Source organism: Primulina eburnea, chromosome 1 (assembly GCF_022965805.1).
Source record: "Primulina eburnea isolate SZY01 chromosome 1, ASM2296580v1, whole genome shotgun sequence".
Classification (NCBI taxonomy): Eukaryota; Viridiplantae; Streptophyta; class Magnoliopsida; order Lamiales; family Gesneriaceae; genus Primulina; species Primulina eburnea.
Genome location: NC_133101.1, coordinates 58,586,006 through 58,610,596, shown reverse-complemented (window position 1 = coordinate 58,610,596; position 24,591 = coordinate 58,586,006). Strand labels below are relative to the sequence as shown.

General features: G+C 34.6%; 4 protein-coding genes and 2 pseudogenes across 6 annotated transcripts; 3 read left to right on the top strand and 3 right to left on the bottom strand.

Annotated features, from left to right (window-relative positions):
- The first annotated feature begins 4,903 nt into the window (after window positions 1–4,903).
- LOC140834450 (flavanone 7-O-glucoside 2''-O-beta-L-rhamnosyltransferase-like) lies at window positions 4,904–6,587 on the top strand. The gene has a single exon (XM_073199338.1). The coding sequence runs from the start codon at window positions 5,208–5,210 to the stop codon at window positions 6,585–6,587; it is 1,380 nt and encodes a 459-aa protein (XP_073055439.1). The 5' UTR covers window positions 4,904–5,207.
- Window positions 6,588–6,891: 304 nt separating this feature from the next.
- LOC140834477 (uncharacterized) lies at window positions 6,892–8,013 on the bottom strand. Its single transcript, XM_073199369.1, has 4 exons — window positions 7,602–8,013; window positions 7,362–7,472; window positions 7,178–7,258; window positions 6,892–7,080 (listed from the first exon to the last, which is right to left on the bottom strand). The coding sequence occupies exons 1-4, from the start codon at window positions 7,854–7,856 to the stop codon at window positions 7,006–7,008; spliced, it is 522 nt and encodes a 173-aa protein (XP_073055470.1). The 5' UTR covers window positions 7,857–8,013; the 3' UTR covers window positions 6,892–7,005.
- Window positions 8,014–10,511: 2,498 nt separating this feature from the next.
- On the top strand, window positions 10,512–12,873 carry LOC140834485 (uncharacterized). The gene is made up of 3 exons (XM_073199382.1): window positions 10,512–10,656; window positions 12,376–12,532; window positions 12,626–12,873. The coding sequence occupies exons 2-3, from the start codon at window positions 12,377–12,379 to the stop codon at window positions 12,671–12,673; spliced, it is 204 nt and encodes a 67-aa protein (XP_073055483.1). The 5' UTR covers window positions 10,512–10,656; window position 12,376; the 3' UTR covers window positions 12,674–12,873.
- A 488-nt stretch (window positions 12,874–13,361) lies between these two features.
- On the top strand, window positions 13,362–18,402 carry LOC140834433 (alkaline/neutral invertase E, chloroplastic-like). 3 transcript variants are annotated; one of them, XM_073199310.1, is made up of 7 exons: window positions 13,362–13,529; window positions 14,171–14,858; window positions 15,333–15,498; window positions 15,575–15,786; window positions 16,693–17,186; window positions 17,282–17,330; window positions 17,789–18,400. In XM_073199310.1, exons 2-7 carry the CDS (start codon window positions 14,226–14,228, stop codon window positions 18,110–18,112), a joined length of 1,878 nt encoding a protein of 625 aa, XP_073055411.1. In that variant the 5' UTR covers window positions 13,362–13,529; window positions 14,171–14,225; the 3' UTR covers window positions 18,113–18,400. The 3 variants fall into 3 exon arrangements, with proteins under 3 accessions (XP_073055411.1, XP_073055427.1, XP_073055419.1); XM_073199326.1 differs by having other exon boundaries at window positions 16,693–17,205; window positions 17,789–18,020; XM_073199318.1 differs by having other exon boundaries at window positions 13,370–13,541; window positions 17,789–18,402.
- A 1,037-nt stretch (window positions 18,403–19,439) lies between these two features.
- On the bottom strand, window positions 19,440–20,359 carry LOC140834467 (uncharacterized; annotated as a pseudogene).
- A 395-nt stretch (window positions 20,360–20,754) lies between these two features.
- Window positions 20,755–22,610, bottom strand: LOC140834459 (serine/threonine-protein kinase KIPK1-like; annotated as a pseudogene).
- Between the last annotated feature and the right edge of the window lie 1,981 nt (window positions 22,611–24,591).

Sequence of the window (24,591 nt, the reverse complement as noted above, 5' to 3'; positions counted from 1 at the left end):
CCCAAAAATTTGTAACAATTTTTATTTTGTGATTATATTTTTTATAAGTATACATTTTTTTTTATAAACTCAATGGATTTTATATATTAAAAATATAAGATACCTTAAAATAAAGAATAATACATTTAAATATTTTTAATTAATATCATTTTATAAAGTTTTGATAGATTTATGCCATATAATTATCTTTTATATGTATGTGTGCATGTGTGTGTTTTTAAAATTTCAAATCCAGTGGCATGCTTAATTATTAGGGTAGATTTCTTGTTAGACGGTCTCACGAATCTTTATCTGTGAGACGGGTCAACTCTATCGATATTCACAATAAAAAGTAATACTCTTAGCATAAAAAATAATACTTTTTCATGGATGACTTAAATAAGAGATCCGTCTCACAAAATACGATCCGTGAGACCGTGTCGCATAAGTTTTTGCCGAATTATTAATACGGGGATGATATCATCATCATGCACCGTCCTGAATAGATTTTTTTTGATAACTGTTTCATATATTTATATTCGTGAAATGAAATAACTTGATTAATACATGATAACTCTAAGGTGAGCCCGGATCGTGCATAACCCAGGACAATATAAGAATAGCTCGGGTCATCTAAAACTTTGAGTAAAGTCATATTACAGGCCGGGTAGATGGATGCCCGGAACATCATTTCCTCGGACTAAGGGAACCCGGGCTTTCAGACAAAATTCGGATGACATCTCCCAATTCGGGTTACCTCGATAAAAGCAGCGCACTCAAGTGCACAAGAATTAGATACCTTAACTCGGTAATCATTGTTGTCGAATCATTTGAAGATTGACTGGACGAAGGGGATATCGTAGATGTTCAGGAGCAGTTGGTGTCAGAAAATAGGATATAGTGCAACATTGTTGGATATATTATATATTTGATAATTGTTGGGTTAATGTTTCATGTATACAAACTCAGTTTCTGTTCCAGCCTACTTTATGTCGAATGGTGGTCGATGTTCGAGTTTGGTTTCAGATTAATCAGAGATTTCAGCCTGTTTTCGTGAGGCATAGTAGGGTACCAGAAATGGAAGTTTTACTCTCTTCTATTTAATTTGTTATAATCGATTGTATCTCATCGTTATTGATTATTAATGGGGTAATAATGGTAGGTTCAAGCATTGGCAAGTTTGAGGTATAAATTCTTCGACCCAAGAATCAATGTCAAATTATTAAGTGCGATGTGTGTAAGAATTAATGGTTGTTGGATGTATTAGAATTAATATTCAACAAGTCACGATCTAGGAATTATTGCAAATTTAGTTGTTCGAAGATTTTTTGGAAAATAAATTGATAGATGAGAACTTTTAGAAAATAACTCGCCTAGTTTGGATTTTTGGTAAAATAATTCAAACTTTGAAGAATATTTTAGAATCCGTGTTGTATCATTTAGGGTTGTTGTGAACTTATTTATTTTTTGGAAATAAATATTTGTTATAGGCCGATAAAGTTCAAGTTAATCGTTCATTAATCAGTGTTGAGTTGATATAAGTATATTAAAGTTCGGTAACATACAACAATAACACATAAATTACGTCTTAAACATATTTATGTATTTCTGTGGATTATGTGGATTTTTAAATGTCTTGTTGATTTATGTTCATGTATATGACATTTATCCGTTACAATTGTTCATTGTTATTCGGTTTAGACTGTAGATTCAATTTAGGAATCCCGTAGATACACTTGAGACTGTAGATTCGGTTTAGATTCAATTGTTCCAGCCTAATAAGCCTATATTGATACACTTGAGACTGTAGATTCGATTTAGCGATCCCGTCTGTTAGTGCAGCCATTCGAGGGTGAGCGTTGGGTTTGGAATTTTGTCATCTAGTTCTGTTCCGTTGTGTCATCTTGTTGTACCATGAAAAATATGTGGAGGCTGAGTCGTGGGTGTTTGTGTTAGCATCACAATGCGTAGGCTATTGTGGTGGGTGTTTGTGTTAGCATCACGGCATATGTGACATGGCAGTTTAGTTGCATGACGATATAGCTTTCCTGTATATTATTGCTCGAGCAGTACTCCTATTTCTATCGTACCGTTTGTTGGCTCCTGCCACCTCGTCTCTATTGAGCCATGTTTCATGCATTGCATAATTCATGTTGTTTATCCTATCAAAAAAATAAATAATTTTGTTTATATATTTATATATGATTATTTTTGTTATTGTTGAAATGTTTCATACGAGAATCTTAACCCCAGTTGTTTATTGGGAGCTACTGTGGATGTTGTTTGTGCACTATGGTAGGCCACCCAATTTGTTTTTGTAGCACATGCCGAAGATCCGTAAGTGGAGCTCATGATTGAGGTTGGATTGTAATGGTTGGTCGGTTTGGAGTCTCTCAATTTCAGTTAGTATATGTATATTATATCGGAGTCTTGTTTAGTTTGTCGTATTTTTATCCTTCGAGGAGATTGTATTATTATATGAAGTTTATCTTTTAAGTTTTGATTTAGTTTATGTTGTGTTGAGTCTTGTCGGTTTTATTTGAACTATTTTTTGCGGATTGTTGGATTGTGTTTGACTGAGTATTTATGAATATCACAGCGTCGTCCTTGAATCATTTTTCTTTTACATGCATTTTAAATCTTTGGTATATTCTATTTATGGGGAGATCATGCCAAAATTTTTATACGCTATGAGGTCAATTTTAAAATTTAAAGTAATTTTAAATCATTTTTCACCGTAGGTAATTTAATAAATATTGTTTGATAATTAATGAGTATGTCTCATGTGAGACCGTCTCACGGATCTTAATCTGTGAGACGGATCAACCCTACTCATATTCACAATATAAAGTAATACTCTTAGCATAAAAAGTAATACTTTTTCATGGATGACCCAAATAAGAGACCCGTCTCACAAATACGACCCGCGAGACCGTCTCACACAAGTTTTTGCCTTAATTGTAAATTATAATAATTGAGCCGCATGTTCATATTTATTCTTATTTTATTAAATTAATACATTTTTAGTTTTATTCACAATATTTAAATGATTATTAAAATAAATAATAGTACTAATTTTAAATTTATTTATTAATCAAAACAATTTAATCTTGTAATTTATTTAAAATTAATTTTTTTATTATAAAGTTAAAAAAAAATACAACATAGTAAAAATACATATGTATAAAATTTAAAACAACATATAAACTCAAAAACTTTCTAAAATAATTAAAAAATACAAATGTATAAAATTTAAAGCAACATATAAACAAAAACTTTCTAAAATTTGTAAAATATTAATTCACTTATTGTATTTTCCTGGAAAATGCTAAACTAAATCGGCATTTAGTAAAAAACTAGTTTGGAGATAATAATGAAATCGTTGGTTTGCATCGTAGGTTCGTCATCAGTATCATTATATCAATTTTTCACGTGACCTCCTCATATTCAACGACCATGTTGTGCAAACTAATGCATGCTAACATCCTCATATTCAACGACTATGTTGTGCAAACTAATGCATGCTAACATAATATGTTTTTTTTTCTTGTACCAACAACAAGCGAGACCTTTGATAATCACCTATCGAGATTAGAACATCTCAAATGCCCGTTCGACATATTTTCTTATAGTTTCTTTCTTTCTTTAAACAACTTTCTCTCGGGATCTTCTGGGAAAGAAAAAGCCTTCATGAACGTTGCCCATTCCTGATACATTCCATGTGTTAGATTCTACTTCTTTGTATATTGAGTATCCTTCATCATGAAATTAATCTCCAAGGTGTTTCCTTGCAAGACACTATTGAATATATGGAAAATTCGTACAATACGTGAACTGAAAACTCCAAAGTGTTTCAAGCACGATTGTTAGAGATCCATGAGCTCTTATAAATTGGTCTTTCCAAGCAACTGGACAAATTCCCATTTCCGGTACATACAATCAAGGTTGTCCACCATGTCAGGGAAGTCGTGTCGCTCTTCATGCATTAGAAGAAGACACAAAACAGCTTCATCATTCGGCCGTCTCAAATATCGATCATCAAATAATTCAACCACATGTTTTCAAAATTTGAAAAAACACTTCATGACAGTTGATTCACCCATATGTAAGTAATCATCAAGATGGTCGGCAGAGACTCCTTAAGCCAATTGACAAATCGTAGCTGTACATTTTTGTAGTGACGACAAGCCTTTTCTTCTCGTAACATCGTCCTTCTGCTGAAAATATAATGAACGATTCTCAACTGTAGTAACTATGCAAGTGAATAACTCTCTTCGCATTAAAAATCGTCTTCAAAATATTTGATCTAGATACACGAGGTTTGTGGAGAAATAATCATGGATGAACCTCGCACGCTTGACTTTACGATTTTTTTTGGATGAATCTTCTTCTTCTTCTTCACTGCATCTCGTTACTACTTTGACATGCTTCTGGTATTTGTCGTCTTTATTGAATTATCAATAACATTAGCTCTTCAGCCAGATAATGACCTTGATCATCAGCTTCAACTTTGTTTTCACTTGTTGAGCTAGAACTTGAGCTAAAGATGCATGAATATTAAGACATTTTGGAGGAAATAAATTCAAATTTATTTATTTGCGAAATGATACGTTCTTAGAATGAAGAATTTCACGGCACAATATGATATGTTCTTAGGATGTTTGTGTAACATTTTTTATATAAAGCAAAATTTCAGTATATTCCTTTGGTCTTGTAAAGATTCTGATATTTATAAGTTTTGACGGTTGATTTCATCCTACATGTAGAGGTACTACTCCATGATAGAATCAAGAGCCCAAATTTAATTACACATATATGAGGTCCACTAAATTTTTTAAAATCACATATATATATGAATTTTGTCCATCCAAACTATGTAAGGACAATACCTCTACATGTAACATCGAAGCAACCGATTTTGACATCGTTTTCCTTTTTAATGAACAATGGGTATAATTCATGCTCCCGGACCATGCATAAATTCTTTAAATATTTGTAACCGGACATGTAACTCGACAAATGTCATAATATTATACGAATGCAATAATATTATAATGATAAAATACAAGCTGAAAGGTCTCATTAAATAATTTGAATCGTGTCACGAAGTAAAATATTGCACTTCTGAATTCTGATGCGAATTTGACACGTCTCGCGGAGTGCATCCAGACCTCGCTGGTTCCTACTGTCGATCTGCGCTATATAGGCGTTGCTCTCACTAGAAACGAATGCCAATCAAACCATTCTCACACCATTGGATTTTGATCGAACAGAATCCAACTATCATGTCGGGGGAGCAGCAATATTACAAAATCTTGATGTTTCCGTGGTTAGCTCACGGCCATATATCTCCCTTCACGGAACTGGCCAAGAGGCTCATTCGCAGAAATTTTCATGTATTTTTATGTTCAACTCCGGTGAATTTGGAACCATTCAGAAAGTCCATGAACGAGCCTTCGTTAAAATTCGTGGAACTTCACCTTTCTTCCACTGAATTACCCAAAAAATTCCACACTACCAAGAACCTGCCAACCCATTTGATGCAAACTCTCAAAGCTGCATTCGATGAATCTAAAGAGAATTTTCGAAACATTCTTAAAACCTTCAAACCGGACATTTTAATCTATGATTTCTTGCAGCCATGGGCGCCACAGGTGGCGTCGGAAGAGGGAATAAGTTCCGTTGTTCTCCTCCCTTGTGGTGCAGCTTGCTTTTCTTTCATAGCCCACTACTCCATTCATCCCGAGATGGAGTTTCCTTTTGAGTCACTCAGATTTCCAGAGACGGAGCGAGAGAATTCTGAGATTATACAAGCTATAATAAATAGTGCTGAGAGTAAGGAGAGATTCCTGAGATGCTTCGAAATGTCATCGGCTTCTTTTATACTGATAAACTCTTCGAATCCGATTGAAGCTACTTACATTAGTTACTTGTCCGAATTAGTGAAAAAAGAGGTTGTCCCAGTTGGGTTTCTTATTCAAGAACCCGTTCAAAAATCCGACGATTCTACGTTCTTGGATTGGCTAAGTAAGAAAAATACCAAGTCCGTGGTGTATGTATCTTTCGGAAGTGAGTATTTTCTAACAAAAAATGAGATAGAAGAGGTTGCTTTAGGGTTAGAAATCAGTGGGGTGTCTTTTATTTGGGTTGTTAGGTTTCCCGTGGGAGAAAAAATGAATCTAGATGAGGCATTGCCACAGGGGTTTCGGAAGAGGGTTGGAGATAGAGGCATGATAGTTGAAGGATGGGCGCCACAAGCTAAAATTTTGAGGCATTCGAGTGTCGGATGGTTCTTGAGTCACTGTGGTTGGAATTCGATTCTGGAGGCAATATCGTGTCGAGTACCTGTTATTACGATGCCGATGCAACTTGATCAGCCGATGAATTCGAGGTTGGTTGCCGAACTTGGGATTGGGATTGAGATTCGGAGAGATGGGAAGAAGTATACTAGAGGAGAGATCGCGAGGGTGATAAAAAAAGTGGTGGTGGGAGAAGTTGGAAAAGAGATGGAGAGGAATGTGGATAAGTTGAGTAATGAAGTTAGAGGTAATTGTGATGTTGAAATGAATGCAGCTGTAAAAAGGCTTGTGCAGCTTGCAAAAGGTTGATAAAGTTGGAAGTTTGGTTCTTTGGTAGGGCCCAATTCAGTGGTGTAACATTCCTTTGTTCATATAGTTGCAAATAATAATATATGTAAAAGGTACCTGCTAGCAAAGTTAAGGGCTTTGAGGCCGATATTTGGGGTGCTGAATGACACAAAAACAACGTAATGATGTGCACAGTATTGGGATCTGTTTTCAAGCCAATAAATGCCATGATTGAGTCTGTCACATTGGTATTAATTCAAACCAAGATATACATATATTTTTAATTGATAAGTAACACATTTGAAGATTTGTTAATCCTAATCGCGAAAAGTGTCAACAATCGATTAATAAAAGGATGAAAAACATGCAACGACAGTAAAAATTAATTAATGTCAACCAGACAACCCAACCAAACCAGCAGTGAATGAATTCTTGGATCTCAGCAAAGGGAGTTTATGTTCTTGCTAAGCTCCTCCAATTTCTTCAATCTAAATTTCTCACTTTCAGTCACCAACTAACAAAAAAAGATTTATGAAGAAAATTAAAGTTTACGAATCAGTACAATTATAATTTTCGAGTCAAGATTCTGCATGCAAGAAGAACAAAATTACCTCAACTAGTTTGCCAATAAGCTGACCCTTTTCTCTGTTCTTCTCATTGAACGCCTCAATGGCTTCTTTGTATTCCTTTTCCTATGTTATTACGTTATACGATGAAAAGACATGTATATCTATTAATTTAACATTTTCTTGATTTACTATGGTTAAATTACGTTTAAAATTTGTGACCCTTCACCTTCTTCTGGCAGCTAAGCCCCAGTGGCTTCAAATCTCGGTTAATCAAGTCGATCCTCTTGCGAATAATCGCAACTTCCTTCCTTGTCGGATCGGTTAAAGCTTCAAGCTCCTATTATAAGTTATGCAAACACAGAGGATCCCAAACTACATGAGAATCAATACATTTGCATGCAGTAGGTTGAAATACTTTGAAACTCATGAATGGTGAATATATACATCTTTCTTTCATCAAACTTACTTCACGAATTTCGGCCAAGCGTTTCGTTTCCTCCTCCACACGGCCTAAATGAGCCTCGACTTTCTCCCTGACCGCGTTTTTCCTTCTCTCGATCTCTTCTTCCTTGACACGAAATGCGGCTAATGCCGACCTTGTCATCTCTTCATCTCTTTCTTCACTTAGGAAAGGGCTGTCAGCGTGGTTGATAGAACCAGAGTTCTGAGGACGCGGCATCGGAACCTTCTGATCAAATGTCTGTTGTTTTTGTGTTGTCATTTCAAAAACCACAATCCTTAAAACCTTTTTCCTCCTTGTCTTGTATACTTTCGCTTTTGTATTTAAGAATGATGCGTCCTCAATTCTTCTCTTTTTCCTGTTTACATATGCTTAAATAAAACAAGACTACCTTTTAAAATATACATATGGATCCATCTTTCTTTCTGGAGGAGGGTAATGACCATACTGCCCAATGTCGCTTTTAATAAGGATGTTAAAGAATAGTCTTTTACTTTACTTCATCGTACGTACGTAGGATTATTTGTTTTGTATCTTCTTGCATGCTAAATTTGTCTTTACAATATCGGTTTGGCGTATAAGCCTTAATCAAAGAATTTAAAGGGCTACGATAGATTATCATATACTTGCAAATGATCAGTTCTGCAGATGATATTGGTTGAAGGGTCTTTATTGGTTTTATATATTTTTTCTTTTATCTTTGAAATGCGGTGCTTGGGGTGAAAGTCTCGTTGCCTGTGTTGAAAATAAAAGTTCACCAACACACAGATGAAATGATGGCCTTAGGGGACAAGACAAAGTAGGAGAGAAGGGCGATGGCAAGCTGCCCTTTACGTGTTATATTTATTTATCTTTTAGTACACAGGCCCCTTCATTCTTAGACTTGTTCAAGAAACTTCACTTTCTTGGATTTTACATCTTTTGTGACAGTACCCGAGAATTAGGACAAATAATCATGGTGACCAAGGATTGATCATGTGATTCAACATATTTTTAAGGAATGAAAACCCATGAAATATCAGTATCTTTTTTATGTTTTAAGGAGATAATTCTTCGTTGGGTACTACATATATATATACGTAGACATGACAAATGAGAATCAACCTAATGCTATCCGACGCTTAACCAATTTATTGATGCATTTGACAATGAACTATGAATTAATATTGTATTGGTATTTGATTGTGAAGTGGTTTTAATAATGAATTAATTGAGTATTTTTCTTGCTTAAAGCAGACTCTGCTTTATTTGTTCAACGATATAATCATCATCATGTTAGACCCACCCTGATTTTGTTTGCTCAACATGTTTGAAAGCAAATACATCCTAAGCATTTCAAATTTTATAAAAGTCCAGTTCATGCTGCCATACGATCAAAGATGCATTTTGTACACAGTCTCTCTCAGTTTATCCAGAATGCATCAAAAATAGCGATCGTGGGTTCTCAATATTAAAAATAAATAAAGAAAAAAAATATACATTTTGTATCTACTGTATCGCTCTTAATTCATTTTTTTTTTCCAAAATGCGATTGTTTCCAATACATTTCATTTGTTATGAGGGACGAGGTGGGATTGTGAGATGTTTTAGGCATAGTTTGGTACATGAGATAAGGGAGAGATTGATAAATAATCATCTTTATCCCATGTCATGTGCCCTTGATAAATATTTTTAAAAAGAATAAAAAATTATAATGATAAATTACAATATAAATGACTTAATTACTCTCAATTTATAAATGATTTTTATAAATCTATGTTAGTAGGTAGAAATTAAAATCAAATAAATATTTTTATTTATTTTTATATATTATATAATATGATAATTATATAAATGAATTCCAAATAATTATATAAATAATTTTTATAAATATCAATAAAATTATTAGTATCACACGATTAACCTTAAAAATTGATATTTGACTTGACTCACAAAATCAAGGGCTCAATTATCATATTATATAATATATAAAATTAGATAAAAATAAATAAATCATGCAAGCACTATCGGCGCATGAACAAATAAAAAATATGAACTCAAGCAACAACTTTGAAATTATAAAATTTATTATGATAAGGTTAATTTTGTCATTACAATCTAATATATAAATTTAATCACTCTTATTAAAATCATACCGAACATTAAATATAATATCATATATCTTATTTATCCTTAACTTATCCTTATATTATATATCACATGTTTATTCTATCATGCGTACCAAACTATGCCTTAGTGTTTTAACCATTGTTTGCTTGGTTTTCTTAACAAACTCATTTTATCAACCATCTCCATAGCTACACATGATATGACCAATCAATATCTTAATTATACCCATTTTAATATGAGATATTCTATAAGAGTAGGTCTTTTGTAAGACGTTCTCACGAATTTTTATCTGTGAGACGAGTCAACCATACCGATATTTACAATAAAAAGTAATACTCTTAGTATAAAAAAGTAATACTTTTTCATGGATGACCCAAATAAGAGACCCGTCTCACAAAATACGACTCGTGAGACCTTCTCACACAAATTTTTGTCATTCTTATAAATTCCATTTTCCTGTCCCCCAAAGGAACATAATATCGATTGATTATTGTTTCTTAAATTCTAAGACATTCTAATGGTATTTTAGGTATATTATGGAATAATATTTAAATTAATTCGTACACAAAAATTTACTAAACATAATATTTTATCATCATATGTCATTATTTTTTATCATATATTTACTAATCATTCAATAATATCAAGACACTGGAACCACGAACAAAAAAATATAAAATAGAAATTTAATAAATGAAAAAGCTCATCAAAAGATATGGGCTTAATTCGAAGGATAATGGGCTCACTCGTTGTACGTGCTGACCCAATGCCCCAATTTACACCTAGCTATCTGGCCCATGTTCAGAATGTTACCTTAATTGTCGGCCCATTTTAAGATTCTCGGGTTGTCCACCCTTCTCATTTCACTCCCACAATTTGCTCATCCTCCTCTGTTCGTTCTCTCGCTTCGCACTTTTTCGCCTACTCTTGGGTTTTCAACTCTCGAAATCAGGTAAATCGCTTTCTTAATCTTTATTTATCTTCTATTTTTTGCAGATTTTTTTGCATACTGGATTATGTATGCTTATTAAAGAATTTTGTTGGTTAATTGATCTGGATTTGACTATGGACTGTGATTATCGGTGGTTTTGACTTGAAATTTGTGTAGCTTTTGGTTGGATCCACTCGTCTGGGTAGAAAATTTTTGGGTTCTTCCTTTTTTTGGAGTTCCTTATTTACCCATTGAAGATTGAAGGAAAATATTAATATTTTTTATTTGATTGCCTGATCGAATTTTCCGACATGTTTTTTTTCATGTTAACTTGTCTTATACATTTGTTATATACTTTATCTTCTCAGTATTTTTTTAATATGCTCGTTTCATGTATTTTTACTTTCTTTCACTTGTTCCTGCCACTTGAGTATTGTTCTTTCAATTTTGTTTACTGGAGGGTAGCACCGTGTGAGTGGAGAGACCTTGGAAACTTAATTAGGTGAGACTAAACATTTATATAACATAAACAAATAGTCGAGAGGCAACATTTGCTAATTTGAAATAGTTAAACTTAAACAGGAAAATGCAGATATTTTCTTCCGAGGGAGCTATACCATAGCCTGTCCTGCTTCATGAGTGTGTGCCCCTCTCCATTCCCCTTTTCTTTCAGTTTACTTGTGATGTTTGGTAATAAACTGGAAACTGTATCGCCTAACCTCTGCCTGAAACCGGTTGGCTTTGTTTTTGATGGTTTGAGTGCTAGTGTGGTCTTGCATTTGCAAGGGCACGGTGGCATCGATCCACTTTCATTACATAAATTCTTCTGTTTCGGATTATTATTTATTTGTTTTAGGTGAATGATAGTTTTTTTTGGTATTGTTTTTTGGATGCTAAATCTCGCGAGTAATTAGTTTCAATATATTTACCATAGTTGCAAAATATAGTAATTTATTGAACACTTTAGTCTTCATTCCTTTGACCAATATTTAATGTTTTAAAGCCTTGTATGCGTCAATCATATTTTGCATTTTTTGTGCATATCTGGATTCAAGCATCTTCAGGACTGCCCTATATTACTCCACAGAGACATTAAGTGAGGCACAAAGTAGCCAGTCTTAACTGCTTGGCTGAATTGTGTTGTCAAAATTTTTTTTTTCCCTTTTTTTATTCCAATATAGATATGTTATTTGATGTCGAAATAATCGTGTAAAAGAGCTCACTATGCCAAACCAAGGTCCGTGTCAAGGAAAATCGAGCTTGATAATAAATTTTTTTAGCTTGATTTTTTGATACCAAAATGGATATATTTGAGAAGTATCCCGGTTAGTTATCTCTAAGGTTATATTTTCTGATTTAATTTTGTTGCAGAGTGGATTTATATTTACTTGCGTAAAATGATCCAATGTTCTCCCCTCGAAGAAGAGGGGGGACTAACTCAAATCCCTCACTCTGCCATTGTATAAAAAAAACAAAACTTTACTGTACTTTTGAGATAGACGAGCTCTGTTTCCTTCTCTACCCCACTGTTTCCCATATTTTTCCCCAAATTTGTAATTTTTTGTTGATTAAAATGATGATTTTACTATTTCAAAATCTTTGTATATCAATTAACTACCTCTCGCCCCACACTCTTATCCTCTCCCCTGATTTGTTCGGGGAGAGTGATTCGAGGATCTGGAGTGAAAAATCGTTCAAGGTTGTCGACATTTTTAGTTAAAGAGCGTCCAAATGATGCAGGATGTCAGAAACACCCTTTAGGCCCCGAGAGAAGCTCATCGAGAAGCAAAAGATTTTTCAAAGCATTCACAAGCATACATATTTGAAAGGACCACTTGATAAGATCACCTCAGTTGCCATTCCTCTGGCTTTGGCCGGTACCTCTTTATATCTCATTGTGAGTTCTTTTCTGTTCTTTTCTTCATATGATTTGTATATTCTATCCATTTCTTTGACGTGAGCACTAATTTTTATCGATACTGTGGTGCAGGGAAGAGGGATCTACAATATGTCCCATGGAATTGGGAAGAAGGAATGAGGAGATGATGTCTTCTGTTCACGGAAAAATCATTTCGAAACTAGTTTTTGTGTTCTTGAAGTATTTGCAATTTCAATGTCAATAACTTCTGAATTTCAGAAGGATTAACAGTAGCTTATACATTTTCTTTCGTTGATAATGATGCCACAATTTGTTATTCCTGGTAGATTTTGCTTTGAAAAAAATTGCTGTTGGTTCAATGATACATTTCAGTTTGAGTGGTCCTGTTTTTGGAAGCATTTTCTGTCATTGTTTCTTTTGAAAGCTCAACGGTCAGGTCCAGTAAAATCACGGGCTCTCTCAGGATTCAGGCGTGAAATTGTTTCCATGTATTTCGTAGTGAAATTTCTAATTTTGGGCAAACTTGTAATAATATCCTATTGATTATTCTATGTAAAATTTTGGCCTTGCAAAAAATCAACTCGTGTTTCAAGAAATCTGTACATGTAAAATCCGAATCGACCATGAGAGAAAACGTATATTTCCTCCAAAATTACGGAACTATGGATGTTTTATTTTAAAAATTTATTAAATATTTTCGGGAATAAGTTTTAACGTAATTACATTTCGATTGAGAACGAGACACATGGATGTCGAAGTTTGACACGTAAATAAGGTTTAATTTTAATAATAATAAAAAAGGAGACTCGACATTCTTTTTTGCCGTCGTAAACCAATTGCCTATTTAATGAATTCGATAGGTCCACGTGCACCAAATCACGCAAATTAGGTGCCTGTATCTTCCAGTTCCGCCCACAGTTGGCTTCCTCCGTACCACACCCGCGGTTGCTGCGCATGATTTTCCTCCGACTCTCTAATTTCTTTCCGCAAATACAAATTTACTCTCAGAAATCAAGTAAGAAAATTAGTATTGTTTTTTCAATCCGTCAATTCAGCGTGTGTTGTTTGATATTATATTTAATACATAGTTGTTTTAGCTTAGTAGAAATGAAAGAATCTATTTGATCGTACATGGTGCTGTATTTTTTTGGTTTGTTGAATTTTGTTTCCTCTTAGCAGGAATACGTTTCTCGGTTACGGATTAATTTTTTTGCGTCTCCTGATTTAAGGATTTCCTGTTTGTGACTAGGCAACCATACGAGATTTTGAAAATAACGAGTGGAGGAGTAGTTTTGGAAAACATGCTGCAATTGTCAGTATGACATTGTTCCTTAGTTATATGTTTTGTTTGATCGTGATCATTTAGAGCAGACTGAAGAGGGGACAACAAGGGAAATGAAAAGTGAATCTGAAAACTGTCTGCCGAGTCTCTGCTATCTTGTTATATTCTCTTTTAGTTTAATTAATTTGTTTTACTTCATGTCGATGTGTTGGACAATTCAGTCTTATCTTCGAAGAGGCTGTGTTTGTTTAGAAATTCATGTATTTCAATACGGTTAGCATTGTCTAAGCCTATGAATCAACTAACTCATCAATTTAGTACATGTATGTTTTAACTATTATGCTTATGAAGTTGAATGTTGTGGCTTTGTTTAGGAACACCTAACTAGTGTAATCAACGCGTTCACCAAATTTCGAAGTCATTTTCCTGATGGCCGCTTCAGAAGCATCCCTACAAGTTCTATCTTGGGGGGTGCCATGTCGGATTTACCCAAATTTAAATTTCGCTCCACCGCTCTCCTTCAAATATAGTGTCAAAAGTGCAAAAAATGGAGATTATAGGGCCGTAATGCGGAAGGGCCTTGGGGTAAATCAATATTATGAAGGAAATCGTGTGATGACAGGTGCACAATATGTTTTAAGAGGACAGAAACCAGGTAACTTGTCAAAATCTTTCGAATGCAACTGCATTAAGGCCGAGAGTGTTAGAGAGACATTTTCGAAAGATGGAAGTAAAACTGAGGCAACAGGGCATTTGGTTGGTGAAAAGGAAGGCCTTTCGTCCAGCAATGGATCAGCATCTGCAGCAAAAAATAATAAGATGATAATTACAGGAGTTGCAGAATCTTTAGAGGATGAAGCTTGGAAGTTGTTGCGAGAATCAATATTATGTTATTGTGGCAACCCAATTGGAACCATTGCTGCTAACGATCCATGCGACTCGAACACTCTCAACTATGATCAAGTGTTTATCCGTGATTTTATACCTTCTGGGATCGCTTTCCTATTAAAAGGAGAGTATGAAATTGTTCGGAACTTTATTCTGCACACTCTTCAGCTTCAGGTAATATTACTATCCTAATCGGGCGAAAAGTTTCCTGTTTTTCAAGATTTTTAACTTTGGTGACTGCGAAATCAACTATTTCTATGCTTGAAAAGCCAAATTGGAATTTCTGCTAATCTTCACTAAAATATTTGCACTAGTATGTTTGTTTGTGTGTCGTTTCTCTATCACTACATTTGAAACAATTATGATTATTTTGTAGTTGTGCATGGCTTCGTTGTCCTATGCTTCTTCTTTTAGATGTTAGGACTTCCTCATATTTGTGTGAATCCGCCTACTGATATTTGATCAACATTTAAAATGTTTCTATGTTTTCCTTTCCTGTTTGTGTAAAATCATGTGTGGTAATTCTGCACCTGGCACCAATACATCTCTCATCCTTTTGCACTACAAGGGCTATTTACTGAATGGAAATGCTGCTTGGTACCATAGCTGTTGTTGCTTCTACTGGATGTTTTTTTTTGCTTGACTCAGAGCTGGGAGAAAACCATGGATTGCCATAGTCCTGGGCAAGGACTGATGCCAGCAAGCTTCAAGGTGCGTACTGTACCACTTGATGGTGATGAATCTGCAACTGAAGAGATCTTAGATCCTGACTTTGGTGAGGCAGCAATTGGTCGGGTGGCACCAGTCGATTCTGGTTGGTTTGTCTTTTTTGTCTGGCTTGTAGTTCTGACCATCTGGACACACATAAGCTTAAGAATTTGTTTCAACAGGTTTGTGGTGGATCATATTATTACGAGCATATGGAAAATGTTCAGGAGACCTTTCAGTCCAGGAACGGGTTGATGTGCAGACTGGAATCAGGATGATTTTAAAACTTTGTTTGGCAGATGGTTTTGATATGTTTCCAACTTTGTTGGTAACAGATGGGTCGTGCATGATTGATCGTCGCTTGGGTATCCATGGTCACCCCCTTGAAATTCAGGTGTTTTATCTCAGACCATCCTTCTATTATGTTCTATGCAATCTTTCCTTCCCCCTCTTAATTCTTCTCCATTTCCCCCCGTTGGTTTATATTCTTTTGAAGAAAATTAAAGAGTTTGTTTCGCCTCAAACGGCCCTAGTACCTCAAAACCATACAGTCCAAACTGCTCACAGGATTGAAGCTGAGACAATATTTCTACTAGTGGCAGTTGTCTTTGTAGATATTGTATTAGAATTTCGTAATGTCCTATGTACCTTTTGCCGTTTCCATTCGTGATTAGTAGCCTGCCTTGTGATCTAAGTGTGAAAAAGTTGCTCATTCACAATTCTTGGAAAACTTTCTTGTGTTTCAATCTTCCAATGGTTGAGTAACCATTTGTCTCCTTGAACATATGTTTGAAATGCCATTAAATTCTCTCGGAATAACGTGAGAGATTCAGCACAATAGCAATTGAATGACGGCCTTTGAGAAATTTTACAGAACTACATACTTTTATGCAGTATTTAAATTAAAATTCCTGAACACCTGTTGGCTTCGATTCCATTCCATACCTTTCCCTCTACCTTTTTGTTATAAAGTGTAGGTAGATTTAAACAAATTATGGGATATCAAAGCATTTTCCAGAGACATGGTTCATCAACTGTGCTCTTTTATCATTTTTTTTTCTCCCTTGTGCATATCCTCGTACTTGTGCTCGACGGGATGTCTATGGACATTTACTTGTGAAAACCTGGAAATTATCAGCATTTCAGAGCATAAAAATCACTGTAAGCCAGAGATGTCCTCCAGGCTCAATGATACACTGTTACCACATGAAAAGGAGCCACCAGAGCAAATGGTGAAAATTATATTTATTCCACAGGTATGCTGCACGCATATGTGCTGATATGCTGCCTTTTGTTGCAGTCATTATTTTATTCAGCTCTACTTTGTGCTCGCGAGATGCTTGTTCCAGAGGAGGTTTCTGCGAATCTTGTGCAGGCACTTAACAATCGACTAGTGGCATTATCAATTCACATCCGAGAGTACTATTGGATTGATTTGAAGAAACTGAATGAAATATATCGATACAAGACAGAAGAGTACTCATATGATGCAGTTAACAAGTTTAATATCTACCCAGATCAGATTCCTCCCTGGCTTGTGGAATGGATGCCTAAAAAAGGAGGCTATCTTATTGGAAACCTGCAGCCGGCACATATGGACTTTCGTTTATTTTCACTAGGAAACTTATGGGCTATAGTATGCGGTCTTGCTACAACTGATCAGTCACATGCGATTTTGGATCTTATTGAAGCAAAATGGTCAGATCTGGTAGCAGAAATGCCAATGAAACTTTGTTACCCAGCATTAGAGGGCCAAGAATGGCGAATAATTACAGGCAGTGATCCAAAGAACACGTACAGTTTCTATGTTAATGTACTCCTCTTGTTATATATATCAGATTTGGTGAACTTACACAGGTTAACAATGCATGTTGTTGCTTTTCGTGCAGTCCTTGGTCTTACCATAACGGAGGTTCCTGGCCAACTTTGCTTTGGCAGGTTAGTTTTTTTCTCTTCTTATTTTGGCTAGTATTACCAGTTTGAATTTTAGTGTCTGACCAAGTAGCTTTGTGGTATTACTCATATGATGGATTTGAGTTGCGAAAAAAGAGGAGGATTGTATCGGATTGTCGCTTGAATATGCCATTTTGAGGTTGAATTAGTCCACTTGGGAGTAGTGTTACACTTGTAGCCTACTCTGTGCGGCATAAAAGTGAATAACTTCCCGTTAAATGGGAAAAAAGAGTTCAAGCTTCGTATGTAATTTTTCTAGGACTGCAGTTTCTCCACTAACGTTTGGTATTTTTTACGAATGGTGGCATATTTTAGTTTCATGTCAGTACTCGGCTTTTCAAATAGCAACGCATATATTATTCCATGATCAAGCTTTTATTTCAACAGCTGTTTGATTTATCAGATTTTGTATTTTTTATTGATTCATATATGTGCTCTTTCAGTTAACTGTGGCATGCATAAAAATGGAAAGACCAGAGATAGCTGAAAATGCAATCAAGATTGCCGAAAAAAGATTAGCAAAAGACAAATGGCCCGAGTACTACGACACCAAAGGAGCAAGATTCATTGGAAAACAGGCACACCTCTTTCAAACTTGGTCCATTGCAGGATATCTAGTAGCAAAACTCCTCATTGCCAACCCACCTGCGGCAAATTTCTTGGTTAATACCGCGGACACCGCACTTATGAATGCCTTTTCCTGCGCACTAGCCACTCCAAGGAGAAACCGTTCACGAAAAGGACCGGTCCAGAACTTCATTATATGAATACCACATACTCTGTCAGTACACCTCTCTCCTATCCTGGCTATATTTTTCTTGTGCCAGATTTCAGCGGAGAGAGAAACAAATTGTAGGATCCCCCATTCAAGGTTTCACCCCGTAAGCAGCCACCAGTTATAAAGTTGACCATATTATAACATATCACTTCAGATACCCATAATACTACTGTGTGCACAATCGGCATGAAATTTAGCATGAAAATGCCAGTTGACTTTAGATCGTGGCATACCGGAGAGGTGGCCCCTTGTTGACATTTGCGAGCTGTATATGATACATATATATAAAAATTATTTTCCAGGATTCTTTAAAGGTCGTATACGGGGAGGGAGACTTGAACTTCCTGAGTTTTACATACATTTGTAGTTCTCTCGAGTTTTTATTATATGTCTAGCCTTTAGTATACCTGCAGATAATGTAACATAATGGAAACATAAAAAAAATGAGAATCATAGGCCTGAACAGCTCCGATATTTTTTCCTGTAAACTAAGTGCACTAAAATACTAGTCTTCGGGATGGAGTCCTACTCTGTTCGCTCAAACAATGCAGTTCGTATGAACATTTCGAATCAAGCAGTTGATAACAAGGACTAGAGTTAAAAATGTACAGCGTCTTGCGTAAAAAAGCTAAGAAGCTAAAACTTGACTACCCTCGGCCACAATTTTTTCCAATAGTGACTCACAAGCATCTTCAAGAAAATCCAGAACCTTCCACAGAATGGTGGAATTTCAAAGGATAAAAACAAGGTGATTTGACAATATCATCAAATGTAACTCATTCGATTAGCTAGTTTCTTAGATCATAAGTTACAACTGAGCCATTGAGGGATGGGCATTTTCGGCCGAATCAGCCAAACAGACACATTGCTGGTGCTACTTGCTAGAATGTTTAAACTCATGTCAACAGATGACTACTTGATAATTCAAAATGTTATCTGGTATTATACAAGGGTGGTTTATGTCTTTGAAAATCAGTTGAATCCATAATAGCTGCGCGGTCACGGTTCATTAGTAAACATGTAGATTGAATAAATCTAATCCTAGCAACTGAACATCTATGGTATCCAAGAAATATAGTAGTGCTACAACCGGATCTATTAAATCAAGTTCAGCGGTTGCTCTGGCTCAAATGCAACCTTGGTTTTTAATGGTTAGTGCTCAATCAAGTCTAGATTCAAACAAGTAGGGACAACATATGAAGAAGCACGTGCACGACAAAAATTCGGTTGAGGTATAATATTTCAGAGAGTTGCAAATTATGAACTGCATTCTAGTTTTTGACCACATATCATTCCCAAAGAGAGGAGTGTCATAAGGCAAGAAACTCCATCCCTTAGGGGACATCCGATGAAGAAAGAAACTCCAAAAAAAAAAATATAAGCACGGTCATGATTGAGTTAAAAGATTTTACGGATAAATCTACCTCTGTTTTGCCTATCCATAGCAAGAATAAGATCAAACTCCCTGAAATAAGACGGCTTAATCGGCCTGGAGATAGAAGTTATCTCAATTCCACGCCTTTTAGAAGCTGCCCTCATTCTTGAATCCGCTGGATTACCCTTCATTTCCAAAAAAAGCACCACAATATACGCAGCATCATTAGCATTCCAAGAATCCGCATATTCAACACAGGTATGAAAAACAAATATATGCTAAATCTAGTATATCCTAACAAGAATCCTCTGATTCAACTATCAGACATCTCTGACACACAAAACAAAAACAGTGAGTACATATAAACCTCATGATAATTGATGGTGCCTGCAGAATCAATATAGAACACAGAATCAAGATTCCTCTGCTTGACAAGATGTCTGAAAACACCCTCAGCAGCTGGGGTTCTACAAATGTTCCCGAGGCAAACAAATAGAACTGAGTATGGCTTAGTGGCCTGTGAATGATCACTCGAGGCTGTAGATAGTGTGGAAGCCATTGATGAAGCTTTGATTCTTTCGGGTATTCTTGATTTTCCTGTGTTTGTTTGTTTGTTTGTTTGTTTGAAGGGTCCGCCGAAAACCGGAGAAATGGCGAAGATTTGAGGGAGAGAAGAGGAGAGTGGTGGCAAATTGGTAACTTAGAGGTAGTTGGGATGAAAAAAGTAGCAGTGTACAAGGATTTCATTGGATTGAAGATGTTTTCCACTGTCAGTGTGATTATAAATTTGGTATGGTGGTGTTATGCTCTTATTCCATATAGGGAGAATCTTGTTTTATTTATTTCTCCCCATATAATTTTACGAGAGATTCATGTCTTTTTTCAAAAAGAGAAGATATGATATGATGCACACATATAAGAAACATAAAAAGGCCTCTGGTTTTGTAAAATTTATCCAAAAATATTTTTAGTTTTTACGTTTGCTTTTATCCCTTTTTAACATGTAATTTCAGGAAAATAAATTTCATGATAATAATTTTTAATTTGTTTGAATGACATGTTATTTAATATCTGTTGTGACTTATTCTGGCAGAAAACTCCTTATTTTTAGAGATTTTAGGTGTGATTCACTACAACTTTGGCTAATAACTTCTATTCTTAAAGATTCAATTTGAAAATTTCCTTCGTGGATGACTCTAATACAAATTTTCTCCAGCTTTAGACCCCTAAAACGTTATTTTATTTTTCATGGAGCATATTCTTTGAATACATTTGCACCATATTCTATATATCAGTTACAAATCATGTGAAGAAACTTGAGTTAAAATGGAAATTCCTAGGTGTAATACTTCCACATTAAAATTTGCTAAAACATCTCAAATTCTATTTCATCCACCCAAACTCAGGGGTGGTGTTGCCCAAATCGAAGAACTTGGGAGGATCTGGAGGCGTTGCGCATCGAACCAAATCCCAGTTCAGGCCTTCAAAGAATGGTTGTGGCTTGATGTCTGCTGCACCCTTTGTCGAACCAAGTCTATTCTCTGGTTCCTTCGGCAATAACAGCCTGATCAAGTCTCAAGCATGAGAGCTGACCATTGGATAAGCAGGAAACTCGAGGCACTGGGACGAAAAATTTGATTAAGTATTATCGTTGCTCGATCCCATTATAGGCGTCTTGCCATATAAAAGCTCGTATAGAAAAATCCCGAGTGTCCACCAATCCACTGCACTCCCATGGCCTTGCCCCTTGATTATTCATGTGTTCGGGTTCCTACAAAGAGTTGGACCGAGCACTGGTGGGCTATACTACAAGTTGCGGCAATGGAATGCATTGGTCAGCGTTTAGTTTCTGCGTTTTGGAGGCCCGAATAAAAATCTTGGTGTAAAACAGCGAGCTGCCATGATTGTTGGAGGCAAAAAGAGTCGATGCAGCTAGAACATGAGCATGGACTGGACATTCTGTTAGGAGGTTCGGGAAGTGGTGAAGATGAGTTGAGTAGCATAGGTTTTACGGTGCATCTAGAATACAAGTCAAAATCTGAGAGCATGATATGCCCATCTTCTATAACCAATATGTTTTCTGGTTTCATGTCTCTGTACGCTACGCCAAGCATGTGAAGGTACTCCAGTGCAAGGAGGACTTCAGATACCTAGAACCTGCATAGAGAGTTGAAAAACGAACCAAGTTATCATTCCTTGATAAGCCTTGTTAATAAAACTCTGAACTTTGCAAACACGAAATAGCTCTTGTAAGAAAGTACAAAGTCAAAATGAGAGGACTGCAGGTACTATATTTTCTCGCATGCTCATTGAAGTGTATGGCCTAGTTTGCTTCTCTAGTTATACGACTAAAAGGGCTATCGGCAGACAACTGTTTGAAATTTTACCTGACTGCGTGCTCAGGAGAACTCTTCGTGGACTGCTTTTGACAGTCCCACATGAAGATCACCACCTGGACAGTGTTCCATTACCAACAACAAGAATTTCTTGGTTGTAAAATGCGCATTAAGTGTAGGGGGAAATGGGCGATCCAGGATTTCCATGATCTCTTTTCCAGTTTGAGCCCGCATAATCTTCTTTCCACTTGCCAGAAAATCATAATCCATTACTTTCACAGCGGAGAGGCAACTAGTGCCTATCAGCTCAGAACGATCAACTATCCCAATATCTCCACCTCCGAGTTTCTTCAACAGCTTCAAGTGTTGCAAACCCAAGCTTCCGTGCTGCTTCTGGACAGATTGTATACTTCCCATCTCCAGTCTTTCAACATGTGTGCGGCTAGACATACTTACATAGCTTTAGTCGCAGTTACTTCTGGTACTGCTGCATTCCCCTGTGCTACTTTTTGAGCTTTGAGATATCTCCCCTTTTCCCCTTGATCTCGATCTTTCATCAGCTTTGGTGAATACAATCTTTGGTTCGCAGATGATACGAGGAACAAGATTGTTTGTGTTCAGTGCGGTTTGTAGTCAGTCTATTGCGGTAGCCATAATATTTACTTAATTTGTATCGAATGCTAACCCAAATGAGTTTCATCTTCATAAAAAAAAAATATATTCTTGAATATGTGATAGCCCCACAATACTTTCGCTCATCCGATAAAACTATTTATTTTGATAAATTTCAAGTGACTAGCATGATGCACGTGCGTTGCACGTAATTTCAATTATATTATAAAAATTTAAAAAATATGATTTTCTAAAAATAATTTGAATCAATTTGTTATTTATCTGATCAGACGATTTATAAGAACTTATATAACTTATTTTCAAAATTATTTCCCAGATTAAAATTCAAGCAGTTGATTTTATGTTATATAATAAATTGTAATGAACATAACATATAAAACAAAATGAACTGAAACAAATTTTTTTAAAAAAATTATATATTCAAACACAACGTATAAATCATAATAACCTAAAAATCAACCAAATTATGTATTTTACCAATGTATAAATCATAATCTACAAAAACGAACCGTACTAAAAACAAATAATTATCAATTTAAAATCACTATGACTAACTCTTAAAAACAACATTAATACAAATGAAATAGTAATATTGATAGTAAAATATAACTCATAATATTTAATTTAACCTCTTAATTTTTTTTTTTTACTTTTTTTTTTTACAATTCTATATATCATGGATAATAAATTCTATATATCGATCTTTCGTGAACTAACATTGATGACTGTTAATTTCTTGTTAAATAAGTTTTAAAATAATAAATAAATCAATATATGTAAAAAAAACGTACATTCAAACAAGATTATATGGTAATTATCAAATAAACTCATATAATAATTATTAAATATAGATTTGAAACTATATGATTTTAACCATTAAAATTTGAAATATAACAAACGTTCATATATATTTTTGTGATAATTTATTACTTAATTAGAAATTGCAATAAAAATATAATTATAAAATTACAATAAAATCATTGAAAAAACATGTAGAGAGAAATAAAATCATTGGAAAAACATGTAGAGAAACTATATGATTTTAACCATTAAAATTTGAAATATAACAAAAGAAACAGACGTTCATATATATTTTTGTGATACTATAATTTATTACTTAATTAGAAAATTTATTACTTAATTAAAAATTGCAATAAAAAAATAATTACAAAATTACAATAAAATCATTGGAAAAACATGTAGAGAGAAATAAAATCATTAGAAAAACATGTAGAGAGAATTAAAATGATAAAACATTTAAATGTAGTATAAATATGAGTTATTTGATAAAATTAATATAGGAGTTACATTCTAATCTTGAAGTGTGTATAGAAGATTAATTTTGTCATTGCACAATTAGAAAACAATGACCTTCATCCACACTTTTATAGATATATATAGATTAACCTCATGTGCTTAACGTATTATGATATTTTATAGTATTCAAATAATTTTTGAATGCATTGATGATGAGTCGGTCGTTTTACTAAAAAAGAAAAAAAGATTTCTTCTGGATGGAGTACACTATGGAGTAATATTAATTTGATTAAAAAACCTAGGGAAGGAACTTAAACTGACTCCAATTTGTACATAAAAAAGTTCATCATATTGATGCATAGACAATCTAAAACTAAAATGAGTTAAATATTGAATTTATGAAATTCAATCGTATCCAAACAAGTTTGATGAGTTTATTTTTTTAATTTCAAATTCTTTAATTTAAACAGATAACAATTCGAAATTAATACAATAACTCAAAAAATAATTAGTCAAAGATTTAAAATCAATTGTAAAATGAATATATATATATATATATATATATATATATATATATATATATATATATATATATATATATATATATATATATATATATATACTCGAAAGATTAATAATAGAGATTCTGGAAATTTATCATTATAGAAAAGTATTTTAAGTTCAGGCTTTAAGTTGGTAGAAATGATTAAGAAATAATTACATTCAAACATATGAATCCAAAGATACCTTAGATTCGTAAAACAAAAAACCATAATCAGATATGATCAGAGACCCGCATAAATTCGTGGAGCATTGAAAATTTAGATAATTCAATGGTTTCAATCACATCGTATGTATATCAGCCGA

Coding starts and splice junctions, on each gene's coding strand:
- LOC140834485 (XM_073199382.1), top strand. CDS start 12,377: ATGTCAGAAACACCCTTTAGGCCCCGAGAGAAGCTCATCGAGAAGCAA. Junction 12,533..12,625: donor GTACCTCTTTATATCTCATT/GTGAGTTCTTTT, acceptor ACTGTGGTGCAG/GGAAGAGGGATCTACAATAT.
- LOC140834477 (XM_073199369.1), bottom strand. CDS start 7,856: ATGACAACACAAAAACAACAGACATTTGATCAGAAGGTTCCGATGCCG. Junction 7,259..7,361: donor GGCTTAGCTGCCAGAAGAAG/GTGAAGGGTCAC, acceptor GTAATAACATAG/GAAAAGGAATACAAAGAAGC. Junction 7,081..7,177: donor TTATTGGCAAACTAGTTGAG/GTAATTTTGTTC, acceptor TTTTTTTGTTAG/TTGGTGACTGAAAGTGAGAA.
- LOC140834433 (XM_073199318.1), top strand. CDS start 14,226: ATGGCCGCTTCAGAAGCATCCCTACAAGTTCTATCTTGGGGGGTGCCA. Junction 15,499..15,574: donor GGTGGCACCAGTCGATTCTG/GTTGGTTTGTCT, acceptor TTGTTTCAACAG/GTTTGTGGTGGATCATATTA. Junction 17,331..17,788: donor GGCCAACTTTGCTTTGGCAG/GTTAGTTTTTTT, acceptor GTGCTCTTTCAG/TTAACTGTGGCATGCATAAA.
- LOC140834450 (XM_073199338.1), top strand. CDS start 5,208: ATGCCAATCAAACCATTCTCACACCATTGGATTTTGATCGAACAGAAT.